Source organism: Kwoniella europaea, chromosome 1 (assembly GCF_036810445.1).
Source record: "Kwoniella europaea PYCC6329 chromosome 1, complete sequence".
NCBI classification, from domain to species: domain Eukaryota; kingdom Fungi; phylum Basidiomycota; class Tremellomycetes; order Tremellales; family Cryptococcaceae; genus Kwoniella; species Kwoniella europaea.
The window spans coordinates 3,968,884-3,995,937 of NC_089487.1; the positions used below are offsets into that span (position 1 = coordinate 3,968,884).

Sequence of the window (27,054 nt, forward strand, 5' to 3'; positions counted from 1 at the left end):
TCGGGAATGAGTGCTACCACTGTGGGCACAATGGAAATGTCCGCCCTGAATGTAGCCGCCACCGCTTCTAGCCAGATCAGTGGTTTGGAAGCAGAAGGCACAGGATCTCAAATCGCTCGAACGGAATCTTCAGACAGTGGATGGCGTGCAATCAATAAATAATGGGTTTATCGCAACATAGGCATGTTTCTGGATTCTTATGGATCAATTGATCGTAAGAGTTCCGCTCTCTCCCTTTTCACCTTGACCACTGTGATCCGTCAAAGAATGACCACCCTCCTCATGGATGTTGATAGATAAGTACGCCTTATCCGGTTTGATGATGCATTCGCTCGTGTTCTCACTGATCATTAGACCGGATCATGGAGGATGATGGGATTCACCGAAGTACACTATGAGAAAATTTGCATTATGCTGTTTACAAAGTAACATATCTCACCTAATCACTGTCGTCTCCACTTTCATATCCACCTAACAGCGAAGCCATCCCGACGGGTTTCGCTGGCACTTTCCTCTCTTTCACTCTTTCTTGATCCTCCAGCGCCTGCTTCTTAGCTAATTCAGCATAGAATTTCAGATTATCCAATGCGTCCGCATCGAAGAACCCTCCATTAGCATTTTTCACTTTCTTGATTGGTCTTCCTTCATCCTTTTCGTCTTCTCCGTTGGGCTGTTCAGGTATTTCTTCTTCTTCTTTCGATTGTTCGATATGATAGAAATCCTGTTCGTCACCTTCTTCCAATGCTCTAACTGTTTGAGCAGCTTCCACCAAGTCTTCATCTAGCATTCCTGCGATTGCTTTCTGTCCCATATCTTCAATACGCCTAGCTTCGGCTTTCTTCTCTCCAGGATTAGGATCCTCCGTTGCCCATCTACATGTGTCACATGATTCGGTTAGCTCTCCGTTCTATCAAAGGTCCATCTCAAAACCTCAAGATTGTTAAGCTTACCTAACGTTCAATATCTCATCACCATCCATACTCTGATTTGCCATAGCTTCTTTTGCGAATTGTGCGTTCAACTCCGAATCGTACATTACGAACGCTACACCTCGATTGTACAGTATATTCCCTGTTAGGTTGGCATTGTCGTGGTCAGTATTGCCTTTTGATTTGATGGGAATGATTGATAAGATGTGCACTCACATCTCAATATCTTACCCCATTCTCCGAAATGCCTCAAGAGTGTCTCCTCAGTTTGTTTCTTATCTGGACTTTCGTGTATTTTCCCAACGTATAACGTCCTATTCACTCGATTGAAGGATCCTACACCACCCATATCATCCCTGTAATCACCATGTTTCTCTCTTCCGAAACAGTCTCGAGAATTGTCTGGCAGCTGATCTATGAATGATTCAAAAAATCAGCCGGATGAGCACGTATGGAATTGAGGTAATGGATACTTACGATTTGGTAATGGTAATCTATGAAGGTAATTACACTCGTGTCTATCAACCCACCACAGGTCAGCGAAACGGCCAGGACAAGGGTAAAACGGTCAAAAGATTACTCACCCATATGGACAACATCCTCTGGCGAAGAACAAACAACAATACTTGTTACCTGTAGCATCCGCTCTAGTATATCCAGCGTCTCTAGCTATTATACATCGTGTCTGAGATAACGTTTTACTGCGTAGCATATCTGCGTGAGCTTAAGTCCATGCCTTCGACGATTTGGTAAGAGCTCACTTCGCCAAAGCATCTTCTTTATCCCCTCCTGCCCACTTGTTATACCATATATCTATATGGTTCAGTCAGCTGCAAGTACGTATTTACTCATGGGAGTCGAAGTGACTTACTGTACTCTTTTCCCGGTTGAATAGTCTCGCTCTTGTCTACTTCTCCCTCGGCGACTTGCTTTCGAGCGGGCCTCAACTTCCTCTTGGGTGCTACTGTAGCTGTCGTCGACATTCTACTTGATATATTGTCGATGTTTTGAACAGTGTAAGCTAACAGATGATCAACTTCTTTGCTCTTTCAACACATTCAAGTTGTTGTTGAGCATCTGCGAATGAGAGGTCGCAAACCGCTTACGTAACAAATGCCTGATGCTCGATTTCTTGGTTGAATCGTCTATGACGAAACCATCCATACATCTCTCGATGAATTGCATTGAATTCTTGACTTGGTCATCTATCCCCTGTTCAGCTTGATATAGACCATTTTGCAGCCGACAGAAGAGATCAAGATCGTCATGTCTGTAGAAGAAGACGAGTCACTCGCCGACGCTGCGTTCCTCGAGCTGTTGCACACAGCTGGACACCCTTCATCGAGCGATGCACTCTCAAGTGAAGAACTCGCGTCAGCTCTGGGGATCGATGGACCACTGAGCAAAGAAAGAGCTCTGGAATTGCTGGAAAAGGAAGTCTTGGCTCCAGTGGAGAGCTTACAAGGTGATGAGCTTTGGAGATGGCAGGTGTAAGTGAAACCTCCGTCCGTCGATCAACGATCCAGTCGTCGGACTAATGTTGATGATCGTTTTAGTCAGCCTCCAGTAGAACTGCCGATCCCACCTCTGACGCTGAGACCACTCTACCAAACACATACCGTTACACCTTCGTACAAGGGTATAGACGGTACTTTCACCCATTGGCGAGAAGGTCTAGCACCCAAACCGCCTGCTCATCCCACATTATCCTCATCGACAACCCGAGCACCAGGAGCTCTACAGAATTTCGTTAGAGGAAAGGGAAGCTATGCACCCTTTTTACCTGGTGGATTAGAGGCCGCTGCCAAGCCTGAAGAAGAGGAGAATAAACAGGAGGAAGAGGACGAAGACGAAGGGTGGAAGACTAGAGCTCCGGGGATGAGAAGGGGAATCAAGCTTGAGGGGGGTGAGTCACCATCTTCTACTTCACGATGATCTGCATGAGCCTCTCACTAATTCCGATGTGACGGCTCGTCGCAGCCGACAAATTCCTGGCGGAAATGCTAGGCCAACAGTCTATAGCGCCTAAAGCTAAGCGAAGGAGGAAAGAGGGGGAGTTCGAACCTCAGTTAACAATCTCTAGATTAGGAGATGAAGATGCGGATGAAGAAGTGGAGGAAATCAGTACAAACGGTCACGCAGGACCAAGTAGTAAGAATGTGGATGATCTATTGCCCATAGGCGTATGTCTTCTGTTGCCTATTCGTACGCTCGAATAAGCTGATGTCGTCTTCCACTAGCGACTTCCCGCTCCTCCACCACCGAGAAGACAATTCAAGGCTGCTGTACATAAGGAATGGGCACATGTGGTAGATGTTAATCAGCGGCTTGTCAATGTACGTCTCATTTCGCCTTCTGCTGAACGATCTTGGAATTTGATGCTGATGAGTAATACTTGCAGTTCAACGAGCTTGTCCCAGAAATGGCGAGAGAGGTGAGCTATTCATCCGATGCACATGTATATCAGCTGATCACATATGGAATTGCCTATTTTTAGTACCCGTTCGAACTTGATAACTTTCAGAAAGAAGCAGTATATAGATTGGAAATGGGAGATAGTGTGTTCGTTGCCGCGCATACCTCAGCTGGTAAGACTGTTGTAGCGGAATATGCTATCGCATTAGCAGCGAAGCACATGACAAAGTAAGTATCTTTTTTGGGGATCAAGCGAGATTGCTGCTAATTCAACGATGTAGAGCTATATATACATCCCCCATCAAAGCTTTATCGAATCAGAAATTCCGAGATTTCAAGACCACCTTCGACCCTTCCACTGTTGGTATATTGACTGGTGATGTGCAGATCAACGCGGAGGGTAGTTGTCTGATTGTGAGTGACTTTCCCGCCGAACAATGTGTTTATTGTGAACTTGATGCTAATACATACTACATCATCGAGTTTAGATGACCACCGAAATTCTACGAAGTATGCTTTACAAAGGGGCGGATCTGATCAGAGATGTGGAGTTTGTCATTTTTGATGAAGTGCATTACGTGAACGATGCTGAGGTGAGCTTTCACACAAAGGGCCCATGAGTGATACTTACTGTGCATGGATAGCGAGGAGTCGTATGGGAAGAAGTGATCATCATGTTACCTGAACATGTCAATATAATATTGCTATCGGCTACGGTACCGAATACCAAAGAGTTCGCAGATTGGGTAGGGTGAGCAATGATTTTCTAATCACGCTATATATACATTGTGCTGATTCGACGATGTATAGCCGAACCAAGAAGAAAGATATCTATGTCATCTCGACACCTATGCGACCTGTTCCATTGGAACATTTCCTCTGGGCCGGCAAAGACATACATAAGATCGTAGATTCTAAATCGCATTTCCTCGGTGATGGATACAAGAGTGCTCAAGAGGCTTCAAGGAGGAAACAAGATAAGGAACGAGAAGCTAACGGACTACCACCTGTACAACGAACGGGTGGTAGAGGAGGAGCACCGACCAGAGCCAAAGATCTACCTACGGGCAAGAATGCACCTTTCACGAAGATCGGGGCGGGACGTACGCATACGAATCGAGCGGGTGGAAATGGTGCGCCTGCACCTGCTGTTGCCTCTCGAGGAGGAAGAGGAGGTGGGAGAGGTGGCTTTGGTGGAAGAGCAAGTCACCAATTGGACCAGAACGTCTGGACACATCTTATCAATTACCTCAAGAAGAATTCGTTATTGCCTGTTGTCAATTTTGTATTTAGTAAGAAGAGATGTGAGGAATATGCTCAGACGCTTGGTGCGATGGATCTGAATAGTGCGAAAGAGAGGAGTGAAGTCCATTTGACGTGGGAAAGGGCTTTGACTAGGTTGAAGGGTTAGTAAATGGATTTGTTGTATAAGATCACCTTAGCTGATGCTTCTTCCGATGAATAGGGTCTGATAAGACTTTACCTCAAATCTTGAGGATGAGGGATTTGCTTAGTAGAGGTATAGGCGTACATCATGGTGGATTATTACCTCTGGTGAAAGAGGGCTTGTCAAAGTATTATTCGATTCGCTTGGGTATCTACCGAAGTATCAACAACTTGATTGAATCCAAATCACAGCTAAATTCAATACGATGATACACAAACCTATAATATGATATTGGACACAACCGGAACTGTCATTTTGGTGAATATACCCACAGTCGCAGTGGAAGCGCTCAAAGTGGAGGAGATGATCAAAAGGAGTTTCTCGGAGAACGCCACGCAAAAAATGGCTCCAGAACAACAGAGACAAATTGCTCATGTAAGCGGTCGTTCCCGTCTTTGGATAGAGTGAACAAAGGTCAATTAGCTAATGACTCTTCGTGGGGATTAGGCGGAAAAGCAATTATCCAGATTGCCTAATGTCGAGTGCGATGTCTGTAAAACGGATATTGATGCGTTCTACGAGCTCTCCTCAGAAGTGGTCAGACTCAATCAATCAATCTTTAAGCAGGCTTCGTACGCTCAGAATGCAACTAAGATATTCGTCCCTGGTAGAGTCGTGATTTTGCGTAATGGTGTAAGCTGTGTTGTGATTTGGAGTGTCGAAAACAGCTGATCATTTTGGTCAGCATCTGCCTGGGAATCTCGCGATCTTACTTCGAAGTGCGACTAGCCTCACAACTGATGGAGTTAAATCCGATGCGAAAGCTTGGAGGATGTTGGTCCTTGTCACTCCAGGCCAAAGGTCAAAGAAGGAAGGCGAGTAGTATTTGCTCTACTGACACAATTTATTTGCATGGGACAATCGCTAATGGGTGAAAATGCGTGTTGCAGATGTCAAGGAATCCGAAGTGCCTCCTCGATGGCCGCCTGTCTTACCTAAAGGTTCTTTCCCTAATCCTCAATGGGAGATCGGTGTCTACGATACTACCAGTTTGTCCTTCGTTGTGAACCGTATACTCAAAGTCAGTAAAGATGTCATAAATCTAGCATACAAGATTTTGTCCCCTAATACGTATGACTGACGTCGTATGATATATCAGGTCGACCATTCCGGTATCGTCGATAAGAGCAGTAAAGATTCACGAGACAAAGCGTTACACGACTTGACGATTTTACATGAAGAACTATCGTCTCTTCCTGAATTACCAGAAGTCGATTGGTCAAGAATCAGAGCTGTCGAATTTGTCGATGCGATCAGACAAAGGGCAATTCTACATGATAGGTTGAACAAACTGGGCTGTCAACTATGTAGTGATTTCCAAGAACACGTAAGTAATTGTTACTTAAAACTTCCCGATGATGGAGAATATTGACATGCTTCTTGTATAGTACTCGATCCTACATGAGCGCAAAGTAGTCGAGTCTGGACTAGTCGCCCTTAAATTATCCCTGTCCGATCAGAACCTAGAACTATTACCAGATTATAATTCCCGAGTGGAAGTTCTCAAGAAATTGCAATTCATCGATGAGAACTCTACGGTACTCCTGAAAGGTAGAGTGGCATGTGAGATCAACTCTGCTCCCGAGTTGATTCTGACGGAATTGATATTGGAGAATATCCTGAGCGAATATGAACCTGAGGAAGTCGTTGCGTTACTTTCTATCTTTGTTTTCGTTGAGAAATCAGACTCTCAACCTGTTATCCCACCGAAGATCCAACAGGGGTTAGAAGTCATTTACAAGATTGCGGATCAAGTTGAGAGAGAACAGGATAAATGTAGTGTGCAGTATGATCAGTTTGATGAGAAGTATAAGGTGGGGTTGGTTGAGGTTGTTTATGAGTGGGCCAAAGGAATGGTAAGTGGTCATATATTTTCGTTTCCAACCTTCGACCATGTTATTTGGATTCACTCGGCTTCAATGTCCTTGGTTCATGCGTCGCTGGTACTTAAAGCTGTTGATAATTGAGCTAATTTCCAAATTTCTCAGCCATTCAACCAGATTACCGAACTCACCGATATACCCGAAGGAACCATCGTGCGAGTCATCACGCGTCTAGACGAGACGTGCAGAGAGGTCAGAGACGCAGCGAGAGTGATTGGTGATGCGGAACTGTTCCAGAAGATGGAAGCTGCTCAAGCGTTGATCAAGAGGGATAGTGAGTGTTACCACTGCTGAGGAAGATTAAAGGTAGAGTACCAATCGGCGAATGCTAATTTCTTCAATTTGCCTTGTTTAGTCGTCTTTGCTGCTAGTTTGGTAAGTTTTCCGTTTCACTGATGAGTGCTTTTGCTTGTGATAAAGCTGATTTATATTCTGGTCTGATTTTCTTCGTTAGTATCTATAAAACGGGTCTTTCAGAATTGCATCTCACGGGACCGGGGTAAATTGAGGTTTAGATCTCAGAAACATGATTTGTATCTTTCAAAGATTAAGAAATCACCCAATTCATCTTGCATATCTAATCTCATTTTAAAACAACATGAATACATTCATTCACATGCATATCTTTATCATATAGTCCAAAATGCACAGTAGAACCCAAAATATTTTTATGAAGGTCTTTCAAACAGGAAACATTGTAATTCATCCAGTCGATCTCGAGCTTTGCCCTTGTCAATCACACACATTACCCATCTCTTACCTGCTCAAACCTAACCCTGCCTTTGCTGATCACTTGGACAAGCCCAACTCCAATTCTTAACCCCCTCATCTTCGAACATCTTCTCCAACTCTCTCTCAAATTCCCTTTTCCCTTTATCTTGCTTCTCATACTCTTCTTGTTGTTTCTCCCGCTCTTCAAATACGAAAGAAGGATTCACTTCCTTCCATTTCCTCAATGTTGAATGTAATTGCTCCAACTCCGTACATCCAACTACGATCGGTACTTTTTTCCCATCCGTCTGTTTTAAAGGTCTATATCCAAATCGTAATGATACTTCTTCAATGGACATGTTACTCTCCTTACATCTCTCTGATACCTTTCTAGTCGTTTCATATAATTTGGTATAGGATCTTGCAGGATGCCAAGTAGGTCCACCAGAAGAAGTTAATAATCCCATTGACAATGGTGCAGCAGAAACCACTTGAGAGACTTTAGCTTGTTCGGTAAATGCTTGTAAGTATCCTGAGGATAGGGAGGAGTTTTGAATGGTCTGATGAGAATACGTTTGTAAGACGTCTAAACCCTTTCCACTGGTTTGATACACCAGTAGAGCGATTCGTAGGAGGATTGGTAAGGGGTAACCTGCTATTCCGACTTGAAGGATTTTACCTTCTTTTTGAAGAGATCGAAGAGTCTCGATGGCGGTGAGGAGAATTTGTTCTTCTTTGCTTGGAGTTGAGGGGGAATTGAGGATTTCGGAGAGGGAATCAAGAGGGTTACCAGAGTATGAAGGTAGAGGAAGGATGTATTCGATATCGTGTAAGTCTATGTATATATACATGTGTCAGGATGGATATAACGATGAGGGTGGCCGGTATAGAGATGGAAATTGATGGTGACACTCACATACAACATCAAGATAATCAGTATTCATCCTTTTCAAACTTCTCTCAACGGATTTCGTTATTGTCTCAGGATCGAAATGGTGATCTCTTGAATTAGGTCCGTATTTGCCGACTTTTGTAATTAGATGATAGGTTCCTCTTGGGTAATCGAGTGATTTGAATATCTGTCCCAGGACGATTTCGGATGGGTGATACCATGGTGCTATTCCATTGAACAAGTAAGAAGAATAAGCTTATTCTTGGGTCATCTAAGGATGACCATACCTCCTACTCCAAAGATAGTAGATAGTTTATATTCAGGAAGAGATCTCGCTTACACGTATCGAAAGCATTGATCCCACATCTCATAGCCAGTCTTACTATCCTCAAAGGTAAACTCGACTTTACGTTATCGTCATCTGCGTAAATACCATATCCGAATGTCGAACAGCCCAGAACCAAGGGAGGGAAGATCACTCTTCTGTCTTTGGGCGATTTCAAAGCCTATGTCGGGGCACTGGCGTCATCAGCAGGCTGCATATGGTTCGTCTGTCGCTGGTGTGGGATGCTTTACCTTGGGCAAGAGCTCGTCATTCCCCGAAGGATGGTCGATATCTTCATCAGGGATGGTCGAGAGGTCGAATGGAGCGATCGATGGTTCAGGTTGATCTGGGTGGTATGGTGAGAGGTATGACATGCTCGGAGATCTGGGGGTTGGGCGTATGAGGTCAAGCTGTGATTTCTTGACATTTCATTGTCCATTCTTTATGAGTATACCATCTTTCACCTTGAGATCCAAGAAGAGTCAGTCACCCAAGACGCACGGACCGCCATTACCGAGATTCACTCACATGTGGCTCTCGCGTGTTTCTGTGCTCGATCAGCGGGATCAAATTCGAATAACAATGTCAGTCACGTCCAAAGATAAACAACCACCACCAAGAACATCAACAACAACAGCAACGACAACAATGATATGTTCCTGTCCCACTCAGAACAGCTTTGTCACCAAATCGTATAGCTCAAACACATTTAGAAGTCGAACAACCATCACACAATGCCACCTACTCGGTCTATCAGCAACAAGACACCCCGTAAACCCGCCGCACACCCTGTAGCTTCCTCAAGTAAACACACCCTCGACGCCATACCTCCCGCTGACGTACCGGAGAGTATCACACCTGGCTACGTGTACAAGGCCATCACTGAGAGAAAGGGACTAAATGAAGAAGAACGAGCCAGGCTGATTCATGAGGTGTGTGGTAGATAGACTAGCTAAGATAGGGACCGTTGGAAGTTCAAAGCTGATTGTTGGTCATTCGACAGCTTGTCGGCTTTCAACCTCGAAAATTATGCGATGATATATCTGAGGTAGCTCGTCAACAAGTCTACGTGACCATCAGTGCGATCGAAACTTGGGCGAGGGAAAAGTCGAATCATAATCCGAAATATGAGACTGAGTTGATTACGGTGAGTTCTTATTTCTACATCACCAATATGCATCAGGCATCTTGATATGACAAGGAAAGAAAATAAGTACTGAAACATTGATGTACATACGATAGGGCTTGGTAGCACTTGAGACCCTCCTAGAATCACACGTAGATAAAGCGTTCGACAAGTTTACTGCATGGGTGTTAAGAAATGCGTTTGAGTTTTCACCGGAATTGGAGGTCGTCCTGGTGAGTTTATATCAATAGATAGATTGAATGAACCGACAACTTGGATCTCATTGTTGATTTTTTTTCGCTCATTCATGCAATCTGCATATGTATATAGCCATGGCAAAAGGGATTGGATTTCCAACGAGGCGAATACGTAGCGAACTTACCTAAAGGTCAAGATACCCTTGACGGAAATTTGGATGAGATGAGATTGAAAGTCGAACAGGTAAGGCGGATGTCGCTGGAATTCTTCGACGATGTTATGATTACTGAGTTTGTCTCGATGTTCTAGGCCCGACTATTAGCTCACAAGCTCGATTTGGCAGAAGAGAAATTAGATAGACGAATGAACATAGCCAAACAACGTAAAGCAGAAGTTGGATTTATCAAACAAGTTATCGATTCTGCTGGATGTGAGTTTTGAAGTTTTTTTCCACTGTCACACTAATCTAGGAATGTCGTTTGGTTATCACCATTCTCACTTAAATTGTTCAAGCTGTGTTCGCTAATATTGATCTACCCAATGTATGTTCTAGTGAACCCACTAGATAAACCTGCTCAACAAATTCTACCTACCCTCTTATCCCTACACGAATCACTCAAACCCCTCGAACCATCTACATCTACCATCGGTACGGGGATTTCTGCGAAGAACACGACGAACGAACATACCAAAGCGTGGGAATTGGGTAGATCAGCATACCTCAATTGGGCTTTAGGTAAAGTTATACCCAACACAGGTGGTACCGGTACGATACAGGGTGGGGAAGGTGGTGGTGGAGATAAGTTGATAGATGTTGAGAGTGAGATAAGACAAGTTATAGGTGATGAGAATAGCAAAGAAGAGATAGAAAAGGTTTTATCGAATTTATAATCTATTGGATTGCACTGTAGTTGAGTTTGTACAGTAAGTTGGAGGCGGAATTTATCTCGCCTATAGATGGGAAAATGGTCATTTAGGATTTATGACTATATGTATGTATGTATGTCTAATGAATCCGCTTTGTTTATGACTATCTTGCGATCAAATCAAATATAAACATATACATAGAAACATGACACGATTTACCCAAATACGTCGAACTCTCATTCTTTGATCTTCTTATCGAGTCGGTCCATACAAAATCAAGTGACATATAAGATTAAAACAAAGTGTATACAACGGAGGAATGATGACCACTGAGGTATTTACAAAGGATGATTGAATTTGAATGTGCGAGGGTGATATCAACATAAAATGAGAGAGTTGAATACAACGAATTGGCTAGATACAAAAAAAGAATCTGAAGGGTTGAAGGTAGAAGTAGATAGAAAGATGAGCGAAAAGCGAAAAAGAAAGTTGAAGAGCACGTGAATATCTGATCTTTCTGCATCGTCTAGGGAGCGAACTGCATGAGTCCATAGACGGTACCGGCACCTCCCAAAGCGGCTCCAAGTGCCATATATCCAATAGCCGATCCAATTCGTCTGATCTTCTTGGTCGGCCTGGTATCATCCCTGACTTGCGCTGGAACAAGCAAGTCCGTCGATGTCGTTGTGGCACCTTCTGAGATATGGTCGTGATCGACAACAGTGAAATCTTCTGGTAGAGGTCGTTTCTTCGTAGACTCGGGAGTGACGGGGCCTTCGGAAGATGCGTCGCTGAATGAGAAAGAAGGTGTTCGAGGTCTTTCAATTGGTAATTGACCATCTGACACGGTGGGAGCTGCTTCTGAACAAAACAAACTCATCAGTCACTTCATATGGTATACGAGTAGAATGGGGAGCGCAACTCACCTTCTTCGGACCGAGCAACCACGTCCACCGATGGCGTTTCGATATCGACATCTACGTTCAAAGTTTAAAAATTGGCAACACAATGGAAAGGATATCAATCAAGCTGCGACTTACCTTTACCAATGTTGCTCTCGGATTGCTCATCGATATCTCGAGCGCTTGTAGGCAAGGAGGCCAGATGATCTTGAGCTACACTGCATTGTTGATTGTGTTGAGACAGCATTTCCTCTTTGACCTCTTTGCTCAAGCCAGTCTTATCAGGAGCGTGTTCGTGACTGCGTGGTTCATACACATCAGCGCGCGAATCTCGATCGATAATGAAGACCTTCAACTCACTGCTCGACTTCTTGAGCTGGTTGATTACTCTTTTTTGCGATCTCAAGCGGCTCCATCTTTCCAACCTGGGATGGTTGAATATCGGAGTCCACATCGGCACTGACCTCAACTTGAGGATGATGAGGTGAGCCGACCGTGTTGATGATGGGAGACACTTCCTCTTCCTCATCCTCATCCTCATCCTCGTCCTCATCTTCATCATCATCTTCGATCTCAGATCGCTCAGATTCTTCTTCCCCTTCACTACCTTCATCCTCATTATCATCCTCGTCATCATCCCCCTCTTCCTCTTCCTCATCTTCCCCATCATCTTCCTCCTCTTCTTCTTCGTCGAACCCATTCTCTTCGTCATACGACTGACCACCATCAGAGTCATATACTGAGCTTCTGCCATCTTCACTATAGTCCATTCTCTCAGATTCGTCTTCATCGTAATTCGATTCATCATATCGCTCAGACGACCCATCATTGTGATAAACTTCCATTTGGATTTCTTCGTCTTCTCCTTCCTCTTCAGAGTAATTCTCATCGTCCTCGACCATAGATTGATCTTCGTTGAAGTCCTCTTCTTCGTGCTCTTCTTCTTGGTCCTCTTGTGAGCTACTGTAGCGATCCTCCTCATCCTCACCTTGCATTTGGTCTTGAGCCTTGGGAGCGGTAACCGCAACAAGAGTAGCATTGATAGGACTCAAGGCGGGACTGACAGGTGAAGGTAAACTAGCTGCTTGAGATTGAGCAAAGTCGATGATATTCAATGTTCCGCCCATCAGAAGAAGGTCTGGATCTGGGATATCCCCCTCTTCATCAGAGCTGTAGGAGTACCAAGCTCGATAATTGGGCGAAGACGGTGGAGAGTGTCTAGAGACATCTTCCTCATCGTAATCCTTGACAGGATCATCTCCTCCCAGAGGGGATGTTTCTCCTTCCAGAGGGGATGTGATGATGGGTACATTGATAGGCGAGTTGAATCGATAGTCTGGGTTGATAGACTCATCATCATCTACTGGTTCTGACGCATTCGATTTGGTAGGGGTTGAATGTAATGGTGGTTGAGGTTGAACATCATCTTCTCTAACACCCATGATCTCAGGTTCACCATTCTCACTTTCATCATCGATCTCACTATCGTCGTCACATCTTGACTGGGTGTGATCGTCTTCAAATGGCACGCCTGGTAAAGTGGAAATTTTCTCTGGGAAGATGTCCGCTTCTTCTCCTTGATTCTCGGCAACATCTTCATGATCTTCGTAATCTGTCATCGAATCATCATCCGCCTCATGTTGATCAAAATCGGAAGATCCTCTAGGAAGGGAATCAGGATCTTCTTCCTCGCTGATATACAGGATGGATGGCGGGATCTTGTACGTGTTGGATCGATGGATCACTTCAGGTGCAGTGTTCTCTTGCTCAAAGTCATTGGTATCCGATCTTACGGAGATGGGAGATTGTGATCGCAAGGATTGTACCTCGATAGCTGATTCTTGAGATAAACCTGGACCAGATCGTACTTGGGAAGCTTTGATCTCGAAGGTGAATTCGACCGAATCGTCCGCATTGAAATCGATATTGTCATCGTCACCAGCGGGAGATTGAATGAGTGGAGACTCATGAGATGTGGATGGCAAATATGTTGGAAGGTCAATCCGATCTTGTGCCATAGCTGCGATAATAGCGGCGCTTGCTATTCTCATCTCGGCATGATTTGGTTTGATATTCGTAATCAATTTCCTCAATTTAGGCCCGTCATTCACACCTGCGAATTTACTTTGTGCAAGTTCCGATTTGATCCTGCCAATAGATTTCCTTCCTCCATGGATGGTGGACCCTTTGCCAAATTCGTGGTGTCTGAAGATGACAGTGAGTCGAAGAGGATCATGGTTCGTTCCGTTCGAAGTTACTGTCTTACCGAGCAGAATCGTATCTCCATTAATCACTTGGACAGGAGAGTGAGTGGTGAGTGGGACCGTTGATTGCATTGCTGATGAGATAAAAGAACCATGCATTGAACCGAGGTCGGTGACGTATACATGTCCGTTGGGCGTGAGGGTGAGTTGAGCATGAGCTCGAGAGATAATGGGAGAGTCGAATCGCTATGTCATGGTGGGTGATTCAGCATGAGGTAAATGAAAAAGGTTGATAGCTGGTAGGCTGTTGGATGAGTCGACTTACGCCATCCTTTGGTGCAGCTGTACTGCTCTTCCTTCCCAATACAACGCCACCATTGATGAGCGCTTTCGAATCCTTCTTCCCCTCGGATGATGTAAGCAGCTGGGTAAGGGTGAGATAGGTGATCTGAGATGAGCGCGAGTCGGTCAGGGAGATGAACCAGTCTATGATGGAACACAGTCTATCAGCTTTTCTTCACTGGAAGATTCACATGATAAAGGAAGAAAGAGCGCCGTCGACGGGATGTTGTAGTTCATCCATAATAGTCCAGCGGATAGATTTTGTACATTAGAGGCGGAGATGGACTATCTCCAGGATTAAAACAGGTGTGTGAAAGCTCACCAGAAGGTGGTTCGACCTTGTTGGTCGACTCTTCCATCCTCACCAGCGACATTGTTACGGTTGATTGGGTGGCAACGGATTACCGTCTGCCGGTATAACTCAGCTCGCTTGAACGAGCGGGAGTGTAGGTGCTCGGGTGATATTCGAGATTGGGATCTACTTGATTCCCAACCAGATAGCATATACGATGGAGGGATGTAAGTTGATGGATGAGATGATGAGGAAGGGAGATAAAGGAATGAGTGAGTGTATGATGGGAATGTGACTGTACTGTATGTATACAGAGTAAGGTTGAGTGGACTATGACCGGTCTATCCCACCACCTTAACCGGTCCACCCGCTTATCAATGACTGATACACTGATATCTGTCACACCTTATCACGCTTATCAGTGCAGTTCTCCCCGTACTCAGAGTGGCATGTTGGAGGAGAACCGCATAGAGGAGTGTCCATCTATGGTAAAGCTCTTCCATATGCTGTTCTCTTGTTCATACCATAATCAAGCTTGTACGTGTTACAGTTTTTTTGATATTCATCTACTTCGATTTGGATTGTTATAAACATACAAAAAGGTATAAGATATGAGATATAAACGTTAGATGCAATGTATATGTTCGAACATTATAGGTCATTGAAGGGAAACCTTGTGCTGGGGGATATGCATCTATCTAATTCCTTTAGCTTTTTTTTTCTTCTCACCTCATCCAAATCTGGACGAAACGCCTCTAGGGCTTCATTCAATATTTGTTGTTCCGCTTGTTCACTCTTCCTTTTCCATCATCTGACGATTTTCGATCTGATTATAGATTTTTGATCATTCGCTATATCCGATGACTTATGTTATCACTCCAACAAGCAATATCCAGCCGTCTTGTTAATGCGTCGTCCCTTGAGAATGGCTCTCATCCTAGCCATCCGTCTACCTCCCTTCACTCATAACAGGCGAAGCACTCTCACTACCCGTACTACCACCGACATTTGTAGGGTTGCCCTGGTGTGGGAAAGAGAAATCTCTGAACAGATCACCATATTGATCGGTAGTGACATCGTACGGTTGCCCAAATATACCTGGTAATTCGTGTGGACGAGGTGGTGGATATCGTTGGAAGTTTTGCGAGTCACCTGATAAGCGTAGATCATCATAAGGTCAGCTTTTGTTATCCGAAAACCATCACGAGTACTTCATATAGACCATATTTTCATCCCATTCAATGAAAGGGCTGATGGTGTTTTTCTTTCCTTCTCTTCCGAAAATGTCAAAGTGTGATCATACAGGGATAGAAGACCGAAAAAGCAAGCTCGTACTCACCCATACTGGCCACTCTGGGAACGATCGGCGCCCCAATCTCCTTCCTTTCCAAGGTTCTCCAATCCACTCCAGCAAACCACGCATGGGACATTACATCTCTCGCACCATTCCTCAAATTTCCTAATCTCTTACTCCTATCGGCAGTTAACAAACCTCTAATTAAATCTTTCGCATAGGGATCAATATGAGATGGGAAAGCTATATCTCCCCTTAGGATCTTTTCGTATATACCTAAAGGATGATCATCGAAGAAAGGTGGATATCCAGCTAACATTTCAAAAGCCAATATACCCAATGCCCACCAGTCGACAGCTTTCCCATGTCCCTGCGATAAGACTATCTCCGGTGCAAGGTATTCTGGAGTACCACATAATGTGAAAGTACGATCTTCGATTATTTTGGCAAATCCAAAATCAGCTATTCTCAAATACCCATATCTATCTAATAATAAATTTTCAGGTTTGAGATCTCTATATATGATGTTCTTCGAATGTAGATATTCGATTGCCAGTATGATCGATGCGAGATAGAATCTAGTTACGTCCGCAGAGAACCTTCCTGCTCTTCGTAGATGGGAGAACAGCTCTCCACCTGGAATGTAAGATAGAAGCATATAGACGTTGAGTTGATCCTGATATGTTGAGTATAATTCGACAATGAATGGATGTCTGATTTTCTCCAATATTGATCTTTCGGAATTTATATGTTCGACTTGCTTCAACCTAACAATTTCCGATTTCTTCAACACTTTCATGGCGAAATGAGGTAATTGATTGTCTGATTGTTGAGTCGATGAAGGACTAGGAGAGAGTGGATCAAGGGATTGAAATAGATGTGGGAAGATGGGATGATATGGTGTAGGTCTATAAGAAGGCCTCTGACGGACCAGTAGTACTCTCCCGAATGTACCTGTACCTAATGTCTCGACTATCTCCCAATCTTCCAAACGGACTTTACTACCACGTAAGGGATAATAAGGTGTATGATGGGCGTAGTGCGAGGCCAGGGAGGAACTGCCGTCTAGAGAGTAGGGAGTGGAGGAGAGATGAAGCGTCCCATTGTGCGGGTGGGGGTGTGGACATGAGTGAGGCTGGTGGAGAGATCGGGAGTGCTTGAGACGGGATCTGGGTGGGAGGGTGGGGTTGGGCTAGGACAGATACGAAAGTGTTAGCATATTCTGGAAATCGAGTACAGTCGCGGATACGAAGGACACCCCTCTTTTCGGTATGCATCTCATCATATATCAGATCATAATGATTTCCCGGCAGCTCCTCGAGCTCTTCTATCAAACTTTGCATTGACACCACAGCTACTGCGATTTCCCACAGTTCAGAACAAAGCACTCACCATTCTTACCGCCCTCATTCCCAGCCAATCTACTGGGTCCAGCTTGCTGCTGCTGTCCTTGCTCGGGTGATGGAGCATGTTGAGGTCTACTCATCGACATATACCCTTGCGGTCTAATCTGCTGTTGCTGTTTTGGGGGCGGAGGTGGTACAGCAGCATTGGTAGCGAGGTAAGCCTGTCTCTCATGAGGGAGTAACAGAGACATGGGATCTAATTTGAATTTCTTTGGTTTTTCTTTCTCTTTTGGCGTAGAGGATGATGACGAGGAGGACGAAGGGGTGGAGGTAGTGGAAGGTGGTTTGTCGGTATCCATCTTGCCGGCGTTGGTGTAATACACTATGTTATCGTAAAGTTTCGGGTTCAAGTGGATTGATGGTAACCAGGTTATCTATGTGCGTGGTAGTTTGGTTTTATCTTTGTTTGTTGATAGAGAGAAATGATCGAAATTGGATTGATCGGATGACTGGTATTCTTTCTCCGATATCATTCAACTGCCTATTGCTCTGGCGATCCTTGTTGATGTAGGTGATACGAGTAGCGACGAGGGTAAGATGGTAGAGTAATGATGAGATGGGATGGATGATGTCGATATATGGAAGAGAGTAGTGGTAAGATGACGCGTTAAGGTTGAAATGTTGAAATGTTGTAAGAATGTAAGAAGTGGAAAGAAAGGGTCAACCGGGTTTGTTGTGTGCCTGTTGAGGGATTATGTATGTATGTACTCGTATAATTCATGCAGAGCAGATAGATCCGAGTCGCATTTGTATCGGTTGACGATCTGATCGGGGTCCGTCGCATACAACAAATGGACTGGACGATTGACTGATATGTATAGATGACCGTTCAACAGCTTTGTTGTGGTGAAATAGTACAATCCTTGCATAAACAAAAGAGCGGAAAAGCCAATGCCTATGGCTTGTACCACCACTCGGTTCAAGTTGTTTGAGATAGACTCGTACATCGAACCTTGCTCTTTATCAGGTACTGTTGTTACGGCCAAAATGCAAGCTACGGGTTCATGCTTCGGAAGCGATACCTAATCGCCCCGTCTACTCCGTCAGTACCGCCAAGATGTACAGTAGTCCATCACAATAAATGGATGGAAGAGGTTAGTCTCTCTTTCTCTTCTTTCGCCATCTTCAGGGTAAATCTCTCCAACTTAACAAAAAAGATGGGAACATGGTGAACGGTGCCTTAATTACCTATTCCTGCTCCATCAATAGCCACCACGGGGGCAAAAAATCCTGGAATGCGCAGAGGGTGGGCACCCACAAGAGATCTTGTCGTGGTTGTATACTCGCGGTGCCGCATTCATTATGAACACGAGAAAACAGTTTTGGACTGAAACGTGAAGAAAGGTGATGAAAGTTCTTGATGCCTAGGGACAGGTCCACAACTGTAGCAGCCGGCCCGACACGAGACCTTGATCTGCGGATCTTACCTTTCTTTCTTCTCGTTAACTAAGGCAGGCATTCTGGATTTAAGAACCACTAGTGCCGATTGATCATCCTGCCACTCCGTGCTGGCGACAACCACGACGAGATGACAAGTGGAGGGATGCTGAATTTACCATTAAACGGTGTTTGACTGATACAGGTCATTCAGCAACTTGCCTGCCTTACTGCAGATGAATGATCGTATGCATACAGCTCTCCTTGATCGGCCGATCAACATTGTCCCATCTAAGAAATAAAGGATACGAGGATGTGGGATGTGGACGTGGACGTGGGTGAGGATCGCAGACAAATTGGCACTAAATGGTGACGTTTTGCGCTAAATACAGGTCAGATGACGTCACTCCACCTATTCATTCCTCATTTAACTGGTACCATTTTCAAATCACTCAGTCCCGTGCGATAATGGAGTGATGATCATAGAGTCATGGGCGTGGATGGGAATGCAAATGTAATGTTCTATCAGTACATATACCTGATCAGATACTAAGCACTATCATACCACTTCATACACTTTAGTAACGCTCCCACCATGTCCTTCCTACCCAATCTAGCAGGAATCAACTACGTGCCCGGACCCAACACCAACACCGACCTTCCTGGATCAGCTACAGCCCCCACAGCCCAGACATCAGGCTTCGTCCAAGCTGGTGATGCTCCCCAATCTCAGCAGGTTGGTACTAGTGGTGGACCAGGCCTGGGTTCAAGTCCATTAGTACCCCAACCTGGAACTTCCACTGACGCTCAAACTGGTAAACCCCATTCGGAAGGTATCACTTTAGAAGAACTTCAAGCGAAGAGAGCAGCAGAGGCGGCAGCGGTTACTGCTCAACTTTCATCTTCCACTTCAGCAGAATTGAACGATCAAGTCTCTTTGCCTTCTGGTGGAGGTGGTTTAGGAAGTTCACCATTGGTTCCTAAACCCGGTACGTCGATCAACGCCCAAACTGGTCAATTGCATTCTGAAGGGATAACCAAAGCGGAACTCCAAGCGAGGAAGGCAGCAGAACAAGCTGCCTTGACTGCGAATGTTTCTTCAGCCACTTCAGCCAAACCTGAAGAGATCAGTCAAGATGAATTAAAGCAGATTCAAGAGAAGGGTAAAGAATTGTTAGATCCTACACCTCATCATCAACAGGCTAGAAGAGGTTCAACATCTGGAGCACCTGCCTCAGATTTACCGGGACACTCTACTGCCCTCACTGCCGATGGAAGGCGATTGAGCGATTTGTCGGGAAGAGAACAAGCCGCTAGACAATTGGCTGGGAATGCTATTCCTATACATCCTGCCAATCAAAGACAAGATTCAGGTTTGAGTACTCCAGGACAAGAACTACCTGGTGGTTGGGGATGTGAGTCATGTCCCCCTTAGTCGTTACCATGTAAGCTGACGGTAGGATTGTATATGTAGCTACACAAACTGTTCCACTCCCCGGTACAGCTCCCAATGCGCCAACCTCATTATACCACGACATAGCAGAAGGTCTCGATTCAGTCGGCAGAGCAGCTTTCAACGTCATTCCCACACCAATCAAAGATGCTTTCTCTGCATCTCCCACTTCACCTAAATCATCTTCTGCTCAATTGGGCGTCTCGCCACCTCAAGGTAGAAGATCCAGTGTGACTGCTCTGTTTGATCAGGCTAAAGACAAAGCGTCAAGACTGGTAGAAGATGCTCAAGGGACTTTACAAAATACTCAACGTGAGTGTGCAATCTATATCTATCATTGCTGCCTCGGGGTGTTATAAAGACCTCTATCCTACCTGCGTGTATAGAATCGCATTATGGATCCAGCTGACATGTATCATTAACTCATATAGGACGAGCATCAGCTTCGCTCAGTAGAGATTCAGAACTGCGAACCAAAATCTCGGGTTTCGTAGATAATTTCGCAGCTGCAAGCCCAGCTTTCGTAGCTGCCGGTCCAGGTCGTCAAGTTCCCGTAGCCAGTAAGTACATCACTCGACAACTCTGATTTGCCGAAGGGGCTCTCGCTGAATAGTATGTTTAGTTGTTCCTCGATACTCCTTACCCTCGGAAGAACCTGCTGGTGCGTTACCCGGAGAACACACTTCCGGTGTAGGTGCTTTACCTGGTTCGAGCAATGAGCGAGGTGTAGCTGTTTTGCCCGACGAGAAGAGTAAGCACAGTCTCTTTTTTGTTCAGTCAGGTTGTTTTCAGTAATTTCCTCAATGTCCCAAATCATAGACGTGACCTAATATCTTTGTCATCATGCTGACTGCTCATGTCCTTTTACCTTTCCAGACGCTCCACTCACCTTGCCTTCGCAAGAGAACCAAGGCATCCTTCCTGGTGAGACTTCCGGTGGTATCGGTGCTCTACCTGGTCAAATTGGAGAAAGTGGTGTAGCTGTTCTTCCAGATGAACGAGGTGAGTACATCATTTCTCGGTGGGATTATCAGAAGAAGTGTCATGGCTAAATCAGCGATCGAATTCAGCTACCAATGCATACCAAGAGCTCAAACCTGCTTCTTCCGCTGCCGGACCATCCGGTACTTCAGGACTTGCTGGACCCTCCGGAACAACTTCGAACGATCTCACAACTGCTTCAGGCAGTGCTGGTCCTTCCGGTACTGCTACCGAGTCAACTTCCCGAGGTGCATCATCCGGTTCGAGCTACGCTGGCCTCGCTCCTGCTCTCCCTTCTACCTCTCTCGGACTCGGTGGTGATAAAGGTGCGACCGACGTTCCAGCTACACTCGGTACTTCATCTTCCAACGCCAACAGCCTCACTACAGCGCCTGAACCTACTTCTACTGTGGAGAGTGGATCCACTCCCGCTACCTCTACACTCTCACCTGCTACAGCTACCACCGCCCCTGCCTCCATCGAATCTTCTGATGGAGTTTCATCGGCTTTGGCTGTTCCTGAGACTCGACATGCCAACGAACGAACAAGCTCTGCCGCTTCTGTCACAGCTATAAGACACGGACATGAAGGTTCAGTAAGCAAGATTTCACCTCTGGCTGGTGATGGAATAACTGTTCCAGAACATGAAGAATTAGATACCACTTCTACTTCTGCTGGATTAGGACAGAAGTCAACTACACCCGGTACTGGACCTAGTCATACTACTTCTTTGACACCTGGAAACGAACATGAAGGTATTGGACATCCCTCGACTAGAGGATCCGAAGGTACTGAAAGGAAACCTGGATCATACCCTACTGTGACTGGTGGCGATGATAAGTTGCAAGAGGAAAAGAAGAAGGCTGAAGCGATCGTTGACGCTCCTGCTCAAGAATCTGATTTGACCAAGAATAAAGTAAACACTGAACCACCCGCCAATGGACCTACTCAAAAGGCTATTAAAGAGACGACCCCAAATGAGAAGCCCGTAGAAGGTGCTACTACTTCGAAGGACTCTTCGATACCTCACCCTACTTCTGTTGAGGAAGCTAAAGATATCGCTGGTGTGAATGGGGCTAGTCCCGTTACACCAACTACCAAGTCAACCACCTCACCAGCTTCTCCAACTACTAAGACTACACCTGGATATGCGACTGATAATGGTAACGGAAAGACATCTAGTAGTGGGAATGGGCATTCCAGAAATGCAAGTACGAGTAGCGAGAAGAAGAGGGGGTTGTTTGGTAAGATTAAGGATAAATTGAAGCACTAAGCGGAATGGAGGATCTCAACCAAAAAAAAAAATCATTTCCCATATACCCGAAGAAGAGGGAGAAGAATAGTACCTACCATGTAGCCATATTATCTGATTGAGTGAAACAGTTCTAGTAAATTTAGTGAATGCAGTAGCAATTTTATACAGTATGAATATATCGATGAAAAGAATTATCTGTATTTAATCAACTTTACCATTCTGCTCGACATGTCGCTGTAGATAATTCATCCGGCGTGCTCCGGGCCGGGGGATAGTTAGCTGAAGCTAAGATAAGATACAAAAAGTACTGATTTTCCCTCGAATGGATACAAGTACAAGTACGATGACTCGTAGTTTGCAGATGCCAGTCATACATAGCTCTAAGCCTACTCTCAGCTAATCAATATCAACGACAACATGTTCAGAGATAACGCAACTTCATCGTCCAATTACGTCCGACCTGCTCCTAATCCAACTGCACCTAACGCCCCTTCCCATCTCACCTACACCCTCATAACATCCATAGCTTACCTCATGTACCTCCTGATTATACCTTTCTACGTACCATACCTTTTCGTCCTACAGTCACTTACTCCTAGACCATTCCCAAGCTGGACACTAAATCGGCGGGTTACAACTCGATTAAATAAGTTATGGGTCACCTTGACAGGTTGGTGGATACCACCCTTACCGGCGGATTGGGACGATTGGAAGATCGCTCCTCCGGGTGAACCGTACATCGAAGCTCAGAAAAAGGGTGAGATCGAAGTGAAAGTGATTAGGTTGGATCCTGTAGGGAAAGAGTATATCAAGGGAATAGCGGAAGTAGAACATGTAAAAGGAGAAGTCAGACCTGGATTTTGGATCGATCCGTTAGTTGCATTAAGCAAGGGTGGGGTTGGAGAGGGGAAGGTGATTTTGCATGTACATGGAGGGTGAGTCATACTCAATACTAGCATCTGAGAGTGTCTACAGGTAGCGATGAGTTGAAGTTGATCGTCGGATTTACAGAGGATACATAAGAGGACATCCATTATGGACGCCATTCCCAATGGAAATATCCAAATCGACTGGTGTACAATGCCTAAGTAAGTACTCTATATTCCTCAATATCATAGTTTCTCTGTGAGGTGATTGATTTAGCTGACCAATGACTTAGGCGTAAATTACCGGAAAACCCTTTCTCCCACTTCATCATTCCCAGCCCCTCTCCTAGACGTCCTCTCGGCCTATATCTACTTGACTCGTAAACTCGATATCCCTCCTCGGAATATAATTTTATTGGGCGAATCGGCAGGTGCGCATCTAGCTTTGATGTTATCTCAATACCTACGGGATCTAGGCTTGCCCCAAATCGGATACTTGATCCTTTCTTCCCCATGGTCAGATTTTACTTTATCGTATCCTTCTTACAATTATAATTCGAATTATTGTCAATTATCGCCTATACGCTTAGGACAGGCCGTAAAAAGTGCTACGCGATACTTCACCCCAGATTTTCTGGAGAGTGGATATGCCAGTCCTGCCAAAATGGTCTCTGGCGGATGGAAATATTTGAGAGAAGAAGGGACCAAGGTGTATGTACATTATGGAGGTAGGGAGTTGTTCAGGGATGAGATTGAAGATCTGGGAAAGGGAATGAAAAGAGATGGAGTGGATGTGAGGATGAGATTGGTAAGTCGTATCTAGCCCTTGCAACCACGATATTGACAAAATGAATCAACTGATCTGGTCGTTCATCTTGTGCTGTAGGATCCCGATGGGTTACATACGAGTGGGATGAACGGGGAAGCGGGGGAGGTGTTCAAGAAGGATGTGCTGGATATACTTGATATCCAGAAAAGACTAAAAGACTGAGAGGTCGGCCGAGCCAGGGACAAGGGACTGGATTCCCCTTCAAGCAGTCAAGATACAGTACGTATCCCGTGCAATATCGTGACGAATCATATAACGATTCGCATCCGTATGGCAAGATATGCCTTCGATCAAGCTGTTACATTGACTGAGACTTCCCAAAAGTCTGTTCATCCTTCATACTCAGATGCATATCAATTGTCCTTGTTGCTGGTCTCGTTGAATTTCCGTACTCCAGATTCAACTTCGATAGACGGGGCGGATGAATTGGTGGATGTTGGAAGAAAAGTCGCATATCTCAACTTCTGTCTCAAGTCACCAGTGCTCTCCGTTCATCTCATCTTTCCATTCTCACTCTATATGGGAAAGTCAACCTTTGACGATCTAAGTTTGAGAGATTGATTTACCTCAAAGTACTGTAAAATGTACAGTATCTTGACTGTTCATTGATAAAACTTCTTTTGCCAGTTCAAACCCATTGTATACCCTCAAAGGATGCTTCACTGTTCATGTTTGAACAATTCCAGTATGTGTGATATATAAACCTTATCCACATGGAGCGGGTCGGTCGAATTGAGTTCAAAAATCAATTTTTGGAACAGTGACATTACAGTCGTTCAATGGATAAAACTAATTAGAAGATCGACTACTTACAACACATCTTTGATATCACATTTTCCACTATATTATAATAAGCTTTCAACGTTGTATTTGGCTGTAATATTTCGCTTGCCGTCACTGTTGGAGATACCAGACACTCTGCGCTTCATCCCGATCTCACAGTAAAACCGCAGTAATCAAAATTTAGTATGTCCCAAAATGACTCTACGAACAGCAGTCAGGATGAGTCTGACAATCAAATCTATAGTAAGTCGACCACTGCTCTGGGTGCCTGTATATACCCGTATGATAAAAAATGCTTATGAGCGCTCATTGTGAAAATAGTTTATGTAGGAATAACGGTCGGGGTGTTGGTAGTACTGGCTTTACCGTTATTATACATCGTCTATTTACGTCGAAAGGGTGATGATAGAAAGTTCTTGTGTTTTAAGGTGAAATCGAATAAGAGAAAGAAGGTTGGTTCGGGGGAGGTTTGAGGGGATAAGTGGAAATGCAGATTCCAGTAAAGTAAGGCTCATGAGATTATCGTTATGATATCGCCACTGCCACGAAGTACACCTAATTATGTACACTGTGATGTGTACTGTACGTTGTAGACTACTTTGTATAAGCTATTGAAAAGATGCAGTCCATATTTATAATGAAAACTATATTGGCTGGAGGATACATATCGTAGAATGTTTACCCAGTATTGCACTGTCACGGCCGAAAGAACAGAGTCGACTCTTCATGAGCGAGAACGTGGTGCGTGGTAGTTCATAGGCATGCTCACTCAGTGCCACGCACACGTTATTTACATTTTATATTCCTGGAGGATCCATTACTGTAACACCCATCTTTGACAGCTCTATGACCGAGAGTACAGTACTGAATCAAAGGTGGGAACCTTTCTTCAGCATGTGTCAAAACATCCTTACGTGCCGAGGTTGCGATGAAGCTGAAACAGTCGTTTGAACAAAGGTAAGATCTTGTGCATTACTACAGACACTTTATTTATCATACACTACATAAAGACTGGCAGCCTATGTGATTTGTGTATCTCTTTGTTGCAGCCAAAGTTTATTCTCGAAGGCAAAACATTAAATCTTGATATACAGACCAACAATAATCCCCACCAACCGTATTCATTCATTAGATCTAAAATAAACATTCAGTATCATCAACGAAATCATACTGTACTTATCAGTTCAATTACACTAAAATAGCCACAGCGATGTCAGATAGGAGTACCACCACTTCCACTACCCCAATTGACGATTCATCTTCATCCAAAACCTATATTATCGGTAAGTCACCTCGCATTGTTATAGTTCATGGTGTGGCGGTACTGAAGTGTACCATGGAGCTAATGATTCTTACCTAGTCGCCATCATAGCCTTTCTCATCCTGGCTATCATAACCCTCCTGATCTTCTACGTGCACAAGCCCAAATACGTAGGTAGAGGGATATTCGGGATAAACCCAAGATGTAAACATTGTAAAGAGACTTTGGACGATGATGAGAAAACTCACAGACCAGGTAAATTCCTTTGTATGAAAAGTAGAGTTTGGTATCAGAAATATTGTATAAGAGAGATTGAGAGTGCTTAGCGTGAATATATAGGGTATTGTATTTGTTGTGTAGACTTATGGCCAATATATCAGGCGGTATGTAAGTATGAAATGGTCTTGATGATTGTGGCATAATATTAATACTGTATGTATAATATCGGTTTGTGTACATACGCTCGTCTGCCTGACACTAAATGAGTTGTTCCACTAGACGGCTACTACGTATAGTACAAACTGGCATATTGGTCAGTAACGGGTGAGTCGATACCGCTACAATCCTTACAGTATCATACTCGGCGTTTCCCATTGAGCAAGGCTGCCTTATTAATGAGCCCGGAGACATGCCCGATTCACTACTGACTAACCTGCTTTTTACCTTCCTCTCTAATGATGCATCGAAACAAGTCAAAGGATGACTCTGAAACGGGTAACACTGGGTCTCTCCTTAGTCTGCGAAATACCTCCTTTAGAAAAACTCGCTCAATATACCTACTTTGTAGCTACAAGACCCATGAGTCTACGGATTAAATAAGTAGGTTAACGATGCTTGATATCATCGTATCTACTCATCCTCATTAGCAAAATCCGTCAAAAACAAAAACAGCTTTGGTATCTGGCGTTACACAGGGGCAGGTCTATACATTAAAGAATAAATCATTCAGTAACCATCCCTCATATTAGAATTGATCAATAATAACAAATTCAAAGTCAGTAGAAAACGTAACAAAA

General features: G+C 44.4%; 9 protein-coding genes across 9 annotated transcripts; 5 read left to right on the forward strand and 4 right to left on the reverse strand.

Annotated features, from left to right (window-relative positions):
- Window positions 1-439: 439 nt before the first annotated feature.
- On the reverse strand, window positions 440-1,912 carry V865_001506 (pre-mRNA-splicing factor CWC2; the record flags this gene model as incomplete). Its single annotated transcript, XM_066225324.1, has 7 exons — window positions 440-872; window positions 951-1,071; window positions 1,146-1,343; window positions 1,407-1,447; window positions 1,514-1,630; window positions 1,691-1,742; window positions 1,801-1,912. The coding sequence occupies 7 exons, from the start codon at window positions 1,910-1,912 to the stop codon at window positions 440-442; spliced, it is 1,074 nt and encodes a 357-aa protein (XP_066081421.1).
- Window positions 1,913-2,195: 283 nt separating this feature from the next.
- V865_001507 (uncharacterized protein) lies at window positions 2,196-7,070 on the forward strand (the record flags this gene model as incomplete). Its single annotated transcript, XM_066225325.1, has 19 exons — window positions 2,196-2,419; window positions 2,486-2,835; window positions 2,910-3,112; window positions 3,170-3,265; window positions 3,331-3,363; window positions 3,427-3,572; window positions 3,626-3,758; window positions 3,833-3,937; window positions 3,989-4,095; window positions 4,155-4,750; window positions 4,810-4,938; window positions 5,066-5,166; window positions 5,239-5,424; window positions 5,477-5,606; window positions 5,682-5,812; window positions 5,891-6,118; window positions 6,180-6,647; window positions 6,780-6,948; window positions 7,030-7,070. 19 exons carry the CDS (start codon window positions 2,196-2,198, stop codon window positions 7,068-7,070), a joined length of 3,576 nt encoding a protein of 1,191 aa, XP_066081422.1.
- A 374-nt stretch (window positions 7,071-7,444) lies between these two features.
- On the reverse strand, window positions 7,445-8,976 carry V865_001508 (uncharacterized protein; the record flags this gene model as incomplete). Its single annotated transcript, XM_066225326.1, has 4 exons — window positions 7,445-8,220; window positions 8,302-8,502; window positions 8,618-8,783; window positions 8,854-8,976. The coding sequence occupies 4 exons, from the start codon at window positions 8,974-8,976 to the stop codon at window positions 7,445-7,447; spliced, it is 1,266 nt and encodes a 421-aa protein (XP_066081423.1).
- A 360-nt stretch (window positions 8,977-9,336) lies between these two features.
- Window positions 9,337-10,817, forward strand: V865_001509 (uncharacterized protein; the record flags this gene model as incomplete). Its single annotated transcript, XM_066225327.1, has 6 exons — window positions 9,337-9,534; window positions 9,606-9,749; window positions 9,845-9,961; window positions 10,059-10,169; window positions 10,236-10,356; window positions 10,480-10,817. 6 exons carry the CDS (start codon window positions 9,337-9,339, stop codon window positions 10,815-10,817), a joined length of 1,029 nt encoding a protein of 342 aa, XP_066081424.1.
- Window positions 10,818-11,319: 502 nt separating this feature from the next.
- V865_001510 (uncharacterized protein) lies at window positions 11,320-14,615 on the reverse strand (the record flags this gene model as incomplete). Its single annotated transcript, XM_066225328.1, has 6 exons — window positions 11,320-11,654; window positions 11,720-11,770; window positions 11,834-11,994; window positions 12,056-14,145; window positions 14,225-14,385; window positions 14,564-14,615. 6 exons carry the CDS (start codon window positions 14,613-14,615, stop codon window positions 11,320-11,322), a joined length of 2,850 nt encoding a protein of 949 aa, XP_066081425.1.
- Window positions 14,616-15,482: 867 nt separating this feature from the next.
- On the reverse strand, window positions 15,483-17,532 carry V865_001511 (uncharacterized protein; the record flags this gene model as incomplete). Its single annotated transcript, XM_066225329.1, has 4 exons — window positions 15,483-15,685; window positions 15,873-16,828; window positions 16,887-17,019; window positions 17,220-17,532. 4 exons carry the CDS (start codon window positions 17,530-17,532, stop codon window positions 15,483-15,485), a joined length of 1,605 nt encoding a protein of 534 aa, XP_066081426.1.
- Window positions 17,533-19,205: 1,673 nt separating this feature from the next.
- V865_001512 (uncharacterized protein) lies at window positions 19,206-22,317 on the forward strand (the record flags this gene model as incomplete). Its single annotated transcript, XM_066225330.1, has 6 exons — window positions 19,206-20,025; window positions 20,085-20,375; window positions 20,495-20,623; window positions 20,686-20,814; window positions 20,940-21,065; window positions 21,134-22,317. The coding sequence occupies 6 exons, from the start codon at window positions 19,206-19,208 to the stop codon at window positions 22,315-22,317; spliced, it is 2,679 nt and encodes an 892-aa protein (XP_066081427.1).
- Window positions 22,318-22,716: 399 nt separating this feature from the next.
- Window positions 22,717-24,156, forward strand: V865_001513 (uncharacterized protein; the record flags this gene model as incomplete). The annotated part of the gene is made up of 4 exons (XM_066225331.1): window positions 22,717-23,234; window positions 23,311-23,387; window positions 23,459-23,973; window positions 24,052-24,156. 4 exons carry the CDS (start codon window positions 22,717-22,719, stop codon window positions 24,154-24,156), a joined length of 1,215 nt encoding a protein of 404 aa, XP_066081428.1.
- Window positions 24,157-25,987: 1,831 nt separating this feature from the next.
- Window positions 25,988-26,364, forward strand: V865_001514 (uncharacterized protein; the record flags this gene model as incomplete). The annotated part of the gene is made up of 2 exons (XM_066225332.1): window positions 25,988-26,060; window positions 26,138-26,364. The coding sequence occupies 2 exons, from the start codon at window positions 25,988-25,990 to the stop codon at window positions 26,362-26,364; spliced, it is 300 nt and encodes a 99-aa protein (XP_066081429.1).
- Between the last annotated feature and the right edge of the window lie 690 nt (window positions 26,365-27,054).